Source organism: Meles meles, chromosome 10, assembly GCF_922984935.1.
Source record: "Meles meles chromosome 10, mMelMel3.1 paternal haplotype, whole genome shotgun sequence".
NCBI classification, from domain to species: Eukaryota; Metazoa; Chordata; class Mammalia; order Carnivora; family Mustelidae; genus Meles; species Meles meles.
Window position 1 is genome coordinate 74,578,775 of NC_060075.1, and position 12,016 is coordinate 74,590,790.

General features: G+C 38.4%; 1 protein-coding gene across 1 annotated transcript; it reads right to left on the reverse strand.

Moving 5' to 3' along the window:
• Positions 1–1,217: 1,217 nt before the first annotated feature.
• Positions 1,218–12,016, reverse strand: STEAP1 (STEAP family member 1). The gene is made up of 5 exons (XM_046021117.1): positions 11,933–12,016; positions 7,768–7,856; positions 4,857–5,369; positions 4,105–4,269; positions 1,218–1,577 (listed from the first exon to the last, which is right to left on the reverse strand). Exons 2-5 carry the CDS (start codon positions 7,849–7,851, stop codon positions 1,320–1,322), a joined length of 1,020 nt encoding a protein of 339 aa, XP_045877073.1. The 5' UTR covers positions 7,852–7,856; positions 11,933–12,016; the 3' UTR covers positions 1,218–1,319.

The window sequence follows — 12,016 nt, forward strand, 5'->3', positions numbered from 1 at the left end:
GGTACTTGACCGCGGCATCCCAGGGCTGGTTGGTAACGGCATGATACGCATCACATGCTTAGTAAAGAAGTACCATTGTTATATCCCCCTGAAGAATCTGCTTTGCAATTTAAGAGCCCTAGATTCTTCTCTAATGGTGAATTATTTCTCCAGGGCACCATTGTCTGCTCTTTCCAATTATGCTACTCTGAACTCTTCACTATCTCCAGACATAGATCTCTCTCTGTAAATCTGAATCTCAATAGTGTGTAGAGCCCAAATTTATACTCCAGAAGGCTCCTTAGCTCCCCCATGTAATAATGAATTGTCACTCATTCATTCATTTAAGAGAGAAAGTCTTGGGGGGAAGGTACGGAAAGAAAGAGGGAGAGAGAGAATCTTAAGCAGGTTCCACACCAATGAGGGGCTCCATCTGACAACCCCGAGCCAAAGTCGAGAGTTGGACACTTAAGCGACTGAGCCACCCAGGCCTCCCAAGAATTGTCCTTTTTTAACAGAATAAAAAATTTTTTAAAAAATGAACTCTCAGTGAATATACTGTTTTTCCTTGTATCATTAGCATTAGTTCTATTGTTTTAAATCATAATAAATGGTTTATCTATATAAAAGATAAGGTCTGTAGTCAGTTTTGCGAACTATAAGAAATCTCTGAAGAATATAGTCTGTTGGGTTAGCGAGTCCTGACAGCAGACGTCTACTTGCTCTTTGAGGAAATAGTTCAAGGTATGCTTTCACCAACGTATTATTTCCAACTGGATTGTATGTAACTCATATAAATAAAAGTGAATTTACTTTTTCTCTTGGATAGCTTGAGTTTTATTTTGCCTGGACATATATCTGATATTATTCTGTTGCCTTACTTGTGTAGACACAATCTGTGTTTTTTTGCAATTGGTGTTGCACGAATAACAGCCAGTTACAGGAAAAGGAAACCCATCTTTAACAACAATCATAAATACTGGATATACTTGCATGGTAGAACCAGATAATGTATTTTTTCAGGCTTCCTGATACCTTTTAATGAGTTTTAAGGACTGGGACTACAAGGCCTTTTATTTATAATGCTACACAGACTGACGAATCAGATGTGATTGTTTTGTTATGCTTAGTTCTACTGAACACAGGGAATGTGCTAAAGATTGCTTTGTTTATTGCTTTGAATCAAATCTACAGAGAACTACACATACTTCAAACTCATGACTCAGCTGCAAAGATACGTTAAGACCCTCAAGTGGTCATTTTAATAAACGAATACAAATCTGAAACATTTATGGTAAAATATATCAATATTGAACAAAAATGCATGTAAACAAGTGATTCTACAACTGGGAGGACATGTCAGTTCTATTAATTTTGGTGACATCTTCCCAACCATGTCGAATCTTCAGAACCTTCTTCCTCAAGCATGGCAGGAACAGTATGGCTTTACAACACAGGACCACAATTGGAAGGAAAACCGCTATCATAAAAGTTGGAGGTGTATACCACACAAACTGTTTTATATCTACCCATTTATTCCAGGCAAAAATCAATGCATGTATTGTGCCCAGCAGAAGGGAAACAGTTCCTAGTTTGCTCTGCAAAAGAAAAAAAAATGATCTTGTTGGGATTGGTTGAATAAGAATTTATTCCATCCTACCTCTTCTGTTCTGTTGCTTGGAAATTCCTTCATACATCTGTAAGCACTTCCCTACATATTTCTCAACATTGTCCACTCACATCTTTCTACTTTCCTCACACAGTCCCCACCTCCCCTTCTTACTTTGGGTGGTATTTTGCCCCCAGTTTATTTAAGTTGAGAAAATTCACAATCAATCTCCTTTCAACTTCAGCTAACCAATAACACTGTCTTTCTTTGCTCCATACTTTGTTCATCTGTCTTATGATGTTTAATTTATGGTGCTTTGTCTCTTGAGCATTTGCCTTCATTCTGCCTATCAAGAGACATCTAAAATTGGGGACTTTTACTCATCACAGATCCCCTGCAGAATAAACACAATGGTTTGTGCATTTTAGGTGCTCAGTAATTATTAGCAGGTTGACGATTAGTACAAAAATCAATTTGATGCCAGGGATATTTACCAATTATGAAAGCAACCAAAGTAAGTGACTCTGATTTTGGTACATGAGGTGAATGAGCTTGGCCTATGTTAAAAATGAAACATCCGGATAAGGTGGGAAAACGCCAACAGCTATTTCCACTGTTGAAACAACATATAGAGATAGGAAGATGTGAAGAAAAGTTCCAACTTGTACTGGGATACTTGGCACTGTCCAGAAAAAGTTGCTCAAAAATAGTTGTTCACCTATGTAATTTTATAGCATTCTGACAATAGCTCTTTTTGATAAGTTTTGATTTCTATTCGCTTTACTGGTCATTAGCCTGCCAGAATGAATCCAACTCACAATTATTCAGCAGTAAGCACTCTTAAGCCCCAATGAATAAAACCAAATAGCTAAGTTTATATTTTCAAATATCAGTCTCCAAGGTAAATCACAGAACAACTAGTTCTCAGATTGTAAAGGAAAAGTTTCTAGGTTATTAATTGAAAAATACACAGGCTTGGCTGAATATTCCTCTTTCCAAATGTGTCCTGTGTACTTACTATGGACTAGGTCTTATGTACATAGCAACATGGCTGGGTAGTCAAGATACAGTGCCTGAATTCCTAATTAAATCTAAAAAGTGGTGCTCAGGGGTGCCTGGGTGGCTCAGTAGGTTAAGCCTCTGCCTTCAGCTCAGGTCATGATCTCAGGGTCCCCGGATCGAGCTCCACATCGGACTCTGCTAGGCAGGGAGCCTCCTTCCTCCCTTCTCTCTCTGCCTGCCTCTCTACTTACTTGTGATCTCTGTCAAATAAATAAATAAAATCTTTTTTAAAAAAGTGGTACTCAGCATATGTGTGACAGGCAGAGCAAATGTACAAGGAAAGTTATTTAATGAGGAACAGAGAACTCTAATGGCTATCCAGCTAAACATACACAATCAGCAAGTACTCTGCTTGGAAAATGTGGCACCATTTCCAAGCTCTATTGTAATAATTCAGACGGAGACAGGTGTTCCTGCTTAATCTGATGTCCTGATAAAGTGTCTGTAGGAGGACATGTATAGACGTGTAGAAGGGATAGTGCAGAAATGTCTGACTGTGTGGGAACTTCCAAAAACGCCCACCCATAATAGCTAAAGCTATGTACTTTGAAAAATCTCAGCAGTGCTTATGATTAAATTAAATTTAGTCCTTTGCCTCCTGGTCTTCTTAGGCTGTAATCTACCATGAGAAGATGAACCTCAATAAATCCGAGATAATTTTGAATCCCAAGAATGCTGAGAAACTCCAAGTCAGTAGGCAACACAAAACACAAGTTGGAATTAGGGAGGGCACGTGTTGCATGGAGCACTGGGTGTGGTGCAAAAACAATGAATACTGTTACACTGAAAAGAAATGAAAAAAAAAAATTAAAAAAAAAAACACAAGTTGGAAAAAGTAATCTTTAAAATTAGATATTAGAAAACCTTTGGTAGTTAAAACTCCAAATTTCAAGAAGAGTTGCTTTTTTAAAGAGAGTATCAAGCTGTGTAACGTAAAAGGCATTAAGTAAAATCAGAGGGCAGGCAGAAGAATATGTTTATTTGGGAACGAATAAACCATGACTATTAAGTTCCTAAAATATCACCCATGTTGTTATTAGGTGGCTAGAAAATTGTCTAACAACATTCAAATGTTAGAAATTGTGGGAGAGGGAGAAGCCGGCTCTCTGCTGAGCAAGGAGCCCAAGGTGGGGCTCCATTCCAAGGATCCTGGGATCATGACCTGAGCCAAAGGCAGCTGCTTAACTGACTGAGCCACCTGGGTGCCCCCAAATGTTAGAAATATTTTTCTTTGAGTAATGCTTTTTATTTATGTCTGGAAAACACTTCTACTTAGAAGTGATAGGGAAAAATTATTGGAGAGCACATTATTGATTGGAACAAGTGTAGGATCTTTGCTACTGGAAAACCATTTGTGATTTTTTATGGGGTAAAGTCAATATACTTGATGATATTATAAGCACAGAAAAGATTGGCCTTTTTGAGGAACTAGAGTTATTTGATATACAATTTACCTGAATATAGTGAAATTCTCTCCACGTCAAAGAGTCGCTCACAGATGGAACAGAGGTCACAGCTAATAGAGCCAATATTGCAAGTGCCACAATTCCCAGAGACACATAAATTTCCATTCTCCACACATCATGCTCAATCCAGGCATCTTCTTTATTTTTTTGGACCTACCAGAGGGTGAGAAGGGGAGAGAAGGAATGCAAACAACATTTGTTCCTGGCAGATGAATCTCCTACGTTCCCTCTGTCTACGGCAGAGGGCCTGATAACTAGGAGCCTCCACAAATTTGTGGCTTTGTTTGTGCATTCTTCTGTGAGAAATGAGTTGGAGCTATGAATCTCTTTCTTGGAATATATATAAAACTTGTTTTACTAATTTATATCGTAGTTATTTGATGGTTAGGATTGTAATGTGCGTGCTTGTGTGGTAGATAAGAACAATGAACATTAAAAAGTCATCTCATGAGGGGGAAGAAGGTTGCTGTGTAGCCCTGTCCAGGAACAAAATATGTGTTTAAGTTGTTAAAGTTACAGTTTACTATTTTCAACTTAAAAAAAAAAATTCTTCCTTGTGAAATTATATACAACCAAGCTCCAAAGGAGAGTTATACTAAAACACTGAAAAATGCAGATTACCTTCCTGACACAGCATTTCAAAAGAGGTTTGGGGTATTGATATTAAAATAAGAAAGCCTTAATTTGTTGGAAGATTTAGACTTTTTGGTTCAGCGATGTGGGCAGTATGGTCATCTTACCTGTTGATATGCCCAGTTGAGCAACTTGTATCTGTAGGATCGCCTCATCGGATAGGATAAACTATAAATTGCATGCAGCACAGCAAAAAAGAAACTGAGAAGCCCCAGTTGTTTTCTTGTTAACATCCATCTATCCAACCAACGTGGAAATTTCTTATATTTGGTTCCATTACGAAGCTGTACCACGGCTGCTATGACCCCGGGCAAATAGACCAGTGCCAGGAGGGTGATGGACACCATTGGCAAGACTTTGTTGATGACCAGGATTGGGATTTTATAAAAATACTGTTGGTGGGAAGTTACAAAAGGGTGAATTACTTCCCTCAGAAGAGTGTAGAGAAAAGTCAGAGATGACACGACAGCAGCGATTTTAACTGGCCAGCGCCACATTGGAAAGAGTTCTTGTTTGTGCTGAAGCTCGGCGGGACAATCAAATCCATCAAAGTGGGTTGTTGGGTGCATGTGAGAAAACACAGATCTTTTCAGCATGCTGGTCTCTCCTGAGTCCTTATCCTACAAAGCAAAGAAAATCAACATTTTAGACAAACAATGGGATTTCTCTTCAATACATTACTTACTCTGTTCATGGTGCTTACCAGTAAAAAAGGACATTTGGAAACTTGTTTTTGGATACTGGTTAGCTGAAGATGTCATAGTCTATGTAGCACTGATTGAATATGGATTTAGCTATGTTGGGATTCTCCATTAATTTCTTTTATTTGATTTTCTTTAAGACAGAGGAATACATGATTTTTTCTAAAGACAGAAGATTATCCATTAAAGCTGAGACCATTGTGTTTGTACCTTGAAGGCATGGAAGAATGGAATAATGTAAGTGAGAAACTAAAATTGAAAACGTAAAAAAAATCCAGCAATCTTTGACAAAAATAATAAAACTTGTATTTATAATGGTTGAATTTGTTTTATAATATTCTTATTGGTAATTGGGCAACTCTCCACAAAGAATTGAAAAGCAAATTCTTAATTAATTCAAGTACAAAGGGTCAGGAATAATATACTCATTACAATTATAAAAATATATAATTTCCATCATGCTGTACTTAGATTTTATATTTCTAAAACATCTCATTTGTGTAAGTAATGATTGACAAACACTCTATCAGAAGGTACAAAGGTTATATACATAGTTAAATCCCATAGCGATGATCTATTTCCTAAGAATGTTATACTTCTTTACCCAGTTGCATTTCTAAGCAGTGAACAATTCAAAAAAGGTTATGCTGAATATTTTGTCATTTCCCCAGCTGACTGATATACCAGAAAATTAAAAAAAAAAACAACACTTCTAAATAAGAACTTAGGATGTTTCATATTCTGATGATTTAATGAATTAATTTACTTATTCACCAACTATCTTATTCCTCATTTCTTCCAGCTCTCTATGTAAAACCATAACATTTTAATGTTTAATATGATGTATTATATTGCTCATTTCCTCATTTTATGCAGAGTAACCTTAACTCACATAGTTCTCTATAATTTTCAGTGTTCAAAAGTCGCCTCTTGCCCTTTGACTTTTACTTTCAGTGATAAATCACTGTTACATCCTCTGCTTTTTCCAGTTGCTCCATTTAGAAGGGAGTTGAGCATGATACAGCTTAAGTCATCTCTACATGTTGAAACAATCTAAGTACAATCAACTGGGATCAGTTTTCTGGTTAATGATGAAAAATTACGGAAAAGCAATTATGGTTAACTTGAAAAATGAAAATGATTGTATTTTATGCACACTTATTTTAGAGAATATGTACCTGTAATATCTTCTTATTCCTATTAAAATAACTCACAAAAATAATTTTAAAAAGTGATGTTGTTATATAAAATTATTGTATAGACTATCTTTCCTATTAAAATAACTAAGATAAAATACTTTCTGTAAGAACTGCAGTTTTTATCATTTAGAAAGGCAAAAAGAGTTTGGAGCCAAACATTTCTACCACTTTTTCAGTCAAACGATATAAGTAAGAAACATTTAAACTTCTGGTGGCATAAAAGTGGGAGAAGTGATTCTTTTTTTTTTTTTAATAATTTAAAAAAATTTTTTATAAACATTAATGTATTTTTAGCCCCAGGGGTACAGATCTGTGAATCGCCAGGTTTACACACTTCACAGCACTTACCACAGCATACACACCCCTCAATGTCCATAACCCCACCACCCTCTTCTGACCCCTCTCTCCCAGCAACACTCGTTTGTTCTGCGAGATTAAGAGTCTCTTATGGTTCGTCTCCCTCCCAGTTCCATCTTGTTTCATTTATTCTTTTCCTACCCCTCAACCACCCCACGTTGAATCTCCACTTCCTCATATCAGGGAGATCATATGATAGTTGTCTTTCTCTGATCAATTTATTTTGCTAAGCATAATACCCTCTAGTTCCATCCACGTCATCGCAAATGGCAAGATTTCATTTGGGATAAGTGATTCTTATTCACAATAAATTGAATTTATTTGTTTAAATGGTGAATCATCAATCAACTTGATGATCTCCTGTTAAGCTGCCATATTGCCTATGGAAAAAAATGTATGCTTACAAAACTATTGTTATATGGGCACTGATGACTCTCTTAAGAAACTTAGACCACAGAATGTTAGAGGGAATTGGAAGGGTCTTGGAGCCGATCTGGTCCACTTTCTCATCTTATAGATAGACCAAGACCTGGAATTTTCAGTGACTTATTCAAGGTTATTCAGCCAAGTCCATGACCGTCGTCAACGTAAAATTTCTCTTATCTACCACCCCGAACCCTTGCCCATCGCAATGGGCATAGGAATCAGAGTGAAGATACCTGTCAACTAGGGTGAAAAAATCATTGTTTCAACCCTAGGAGATACAGGACAGCATTGAAATTCTGTTTCTAGATTTCAATGAAGTATTATTAACATATTACCAAATAATCATCTTCTTCTGGATTTCTCCTAGGTTTCATTTTCCAAAGTTCTTCTTGGTTTGTAATGTCTTGTCTGCTTTCCATTAGTTCTGTAAAATAGGATAGCGTCAGCCACCGAAGAAAATAAACATCATTATCTTCCTCATGTCTGTATTATTTAAGACATTAATGTTTGATAGGGCAATAGAAGAATTTACTCACACAAGGACACACAAGGGCCTACAAAGTACAATTAAAATAGTGACTGATTTACCATTTAACCTCACATAATCTGTCAGAATCTCAAACCAGTGCCCTTGTGTCAATAACAGCTTTGTTTTGTCCAGCTATTGGTGCAATGAATGACAAACATGTCTATAGGGAATTCAAAGGGTCAGATGTTGCCCTTTATTTTAGAAGTTAATAGAATTAATAGAATTTAAAAGTTAATAGAATTAGGAAAGATTTTTTTTTTTTTTGAGTGGAGTTAGCTGATATAAGATTATACTTTAGGAAGTTATATTTGATAGACTTTTGGGGTTGATACTGGAATCTGAAATACTAATTAAATGATTTTATGGGGAAATGCATTCTGAGGTTCAGACAATAAACAGAATAGACAGTTTTGGTAAGGTGACCCTGATAGTGGCACGAAGGACCAAAAGGCTGTATATTCAGAGTGCCATTTTCTCATCAAAGTAACAGACTGGTTTTGTTGATAAACAAGAATTTTTAGTACATTTCCAATGGAATTATTGAGTTGTGTTCAGTCACTGATATGCCTATTCTCCTGGTCAACACTGTGGAAATTAGTTTTGTCAAATTTACTACCTGACAAAGGAATCTTTGCCTTAATACCCTTCACAGCTCCTCCTCAGGCTTGATGTAACATTTTTTTTTTTTTAAAGGAAGGGAACACATGATATCACAATACTATTCGCTGTTTTTATTCTAAATTTATTTCTAGAGGAATACCTCGCCAATTTGCACTTTATGAAATTCAATGAGAAAAACAGTTTAGATATGTAACAACTTGATTATGAGAAACAAGTGTTTCTTAATTTCAGAACACCTGTAACACTTTACTAAGTGGGAAGTTGTTTCCAGGAGTGGCTTAAAATACTTAAAATATTCTCTAAATTTAAAGGCTTGATTTTCTCAAAAAATAAAGAGGAGCCATCTTTCCGTAACGCCAATCATTTGCCTTTGTTCAAGCATTCTGAGGACATTTGCCATATATTATGTATTTTGACATTTTGCAATATTCATGCTGAGGATATTTGTTTTGGCCTGCCCACGTTTCCCCCCTACTTTTTGATGATCTAAAACATTTCCTCCATTTGGAGAAAGGTCCCTCCTTTGGCATATGACTTTGTCTTGGCTAATCAGAATTCTCTATTCCCTTGATGGCACTGACTGGCTTAGGGATGGCATAACCCTAGTTGAACCAATTAGAGTCTTTCTCTGATATTTATATAGGGGAGTGGAAGATAAAGAGATGTCTAACTCCTTGTTAAGTTGGTATGATAGAAGCCTACTGTGCTTTTTCTACATGCCCTAAGGAGGAAGATGTCTTCAAGAGAACAAAAGCAAGCTACCACACTAAAGTACAAGCAAGAGATGGGGAAAGCTGGGGGGAGGTGGGATTGGGAGAGGGGGAGCGGGCTATGGACATTGGGGAGGGGAGGCGAACCATAAGAGACTATGGACTCTGAAAAACAACCTGAGGGTTTTGAAGGGTCAGGGGTGGGAGGTTGGGGCAACCTGAGGGTTTTGAAGGGTCAGGGGTGGGAGGTTGGGGGAACAGGTGGTGGGTAATGGGGAGGGCACGTTTTGCATGGAGCACTGGGTGTTGTGCAAAAAGAATGAATACTGTTACACTGAAAAAATAAATAAAATGGGGAAAAAAATTAAATGAAAAAAAAAAAAAAAAAGAGATGGGGAAAGACATAGAAGAGTGCTGGTGGTATATTTTAAGTATTTAGAGTTCCTGAGACCAGATCATGAAATTTTCAGTTACCCAAGTCAATATACATTCCCCTTTTTCGCTTGAGTTTGATTTTTGTATCTATCATTGGCATGTAAAAGAGCTCTAAGTAAAGCAAATGCCAGTCATCAGGTATTTATGGAGCTCAACTCTATGACAGACACAGAGGAGGAAAGAGAAATGAGACTTTGTGTCTGTTCTGGAGGAGCTTACGCTCTATTTCCTTAATAAGTATAATTCCAAATCATTTAGTGATTTAACCAACATTATAAATACAGTAATATGGGAGGTATGTATGTGTCTAGGAATAGGAATAGATGGTTTTTCCCCCCTAAGATTTTATTTATTTGAGAGAGAGAGAGAGAGAACGCACCAGCAGGGGGAGCAGCAGAGGGAGAGGGAGAAGCAGGCTCCTCGCTGAGCAGGGAGCCTGACAAGAGGCTCCATCCCAGGACTCTGGGATCATGACCTGAGCCAGAGGCAGACACCTAATCAACTGAGCCCCCCGGGTGCCCCAGGAATAGAAGTTTTATTTACTGCAACCAAACAAGAAATAATTCTCTATGTTTAGATGTTTTCACTCTGAGTTGTAGGACGGCAAAGATGTTAACATGCAAATCTACACTTAGTCAATATCAACTCATTAACTATATTGTGAACAACAGTATCAGGCAGTGAGAGTACGAAGTTAAATGGGATGGAGCCTCTGCTCTCACAAACTCAAAGTCTAGGGGAAAAGGCAGAAATTTCAACAACTGTGTGGTAGTGCAATGGATTTTAAAGAAAAAAGTTTTACAGGCAGATTGTGGCATGGAAAGGGTGAGGGTTCTCTTGTAGACCTGGTCCTGGGGCCTCAAGCAAGTTGGCAGTGTTTGCTGATTGAGGGCCACTTTGTACAAAATCTGGGTGAAAAGGCAAAGTGGCCTTGGAGAAGTATCCACCCATTCATCTGTGTGGTGGGGAGACCATACTGTAGAGCCAGGCCAAGGAAAAGTCCAGAGCAGTGAGGGAGCCTGTTGGCTCTGTGGTCCACAGTCAAATTTGTGCCAGAAGGCGAGAAAATAAAATATCCGTCAAATAAAATATGTTGGTTTCCATCAGACATTAACCAAATATATCATTTAAATCCCACAGTAACATCTTTTCATGAAAAAAAAAAAAGAAAAAGAAAAAGAAACAAGAAACAACATAGTGTTCAGATTTTAGGAACTCCAGATTTGACCCAGAGTTCTCTAACTCTCATCCCTTTAAAAAAAGCAAAACATATTTCTGATGTGACTGTTCCTTTTTGCTGTATGAGGATGGCTGACCTGATGTTCCTGCTAAATATTGACACAGCCCAACTGACTCATGTTTTTGTCAAAGAGTTTAGAATATGAAGAAACTCAATGACCAGAGCACAATATGGATTGCACTGCATTTCCAAACCTTCTACACTTTCAAGAGTATACTCGCTTCCCCACATTTAACTATGTAAAGGTTAAGATGTTTTTCTTCACTGGGCTATATTTTGTTTTGTTTTGTTTTGAAAGCATTGCTTAATATCTGTGTTAAATCTAAGTAACTGTCAGGATGTTGTGGGGATTTTTTTTTTTTTTAAGAGAAAGAAATTTAGAAGGGTTTGTAAATTTATGTCTACAAACCCATGACATATACGAAGCCTTCCTTGATCGCCTATTTGGAGAGAACTTGAACCCCAATCCCGAGCCTGAAAGAGCAGGACTATGTTCCCAGAACTTAAAATGAAAACTCCCTGTTACTAGGAAACCTGAAGGCAAGCCACACGATTTTAAGCACTGTGTACCAATCATTCCTCAATGCTATGCAAACTCGCGGCGATTTTTGCCAAGTTGGAAAACCTGCCGTCAGAATCCAACCAAAGGGCAAACTTAACAACCCATCCTATCCGCGGGGCCCCCAGCGAAATGACTTCCTTAGGAGTCCCTGGCTCCCAGCCCCTGGACCGGCCACAACGGAGCAGTGTGCTTCGGCCGAGAGCAGGGCTGGAGGGCAGCGCGTGCTGGAGCCGCGCATAAGGGGCGAACTGAGCTGCTCCCGCCTCGGAACGCTGCCGCCCCGGGACTGGGGAGGCTTGCAAGCCGCTACACCCCTCCAGAGGCTGCGAGCCCGCGCCTGCTCTCGCAGAGACACACAGAGGCGGGGAGCAAGCAGCGAGCCGGGACGATTCAAGGGACTCACCCGCTCCTCGACGCGACCAGACGGTAAGTTGCAGCGCAGCTTCTTCGGGGACTCGCCAGCCGCACGCGGCGTCGGAGCCCAGGA

What these genes read in the sequence shown, in the direction of transcription:
- STEAP1 (XM_046021117.1), bottom strand. Translation starts at nt 7,851, where the DNA reads ATGGAAAGCAGACAAGACATTACAAACCAAGAAGAACTTTGGAAAATG. An exon ending in TCAACTGGGCATATCAACAG is followed by an intron (nt 4,270 to 4,856) that starts GTAAGATGACCA and finishes ACCCTCTGGTAG; the next exon opens with GTCCAAAAAAATAAAGAAGA. An exon ending in GAGAATTTCACTATATTCAG is followed by an intron (nt 1,578 to 4,104) that starts GTAAATTGTATA and finishes TTTCTTTTGCAG; the next exon opens with AGCAAACTAGGAACTGTTTC.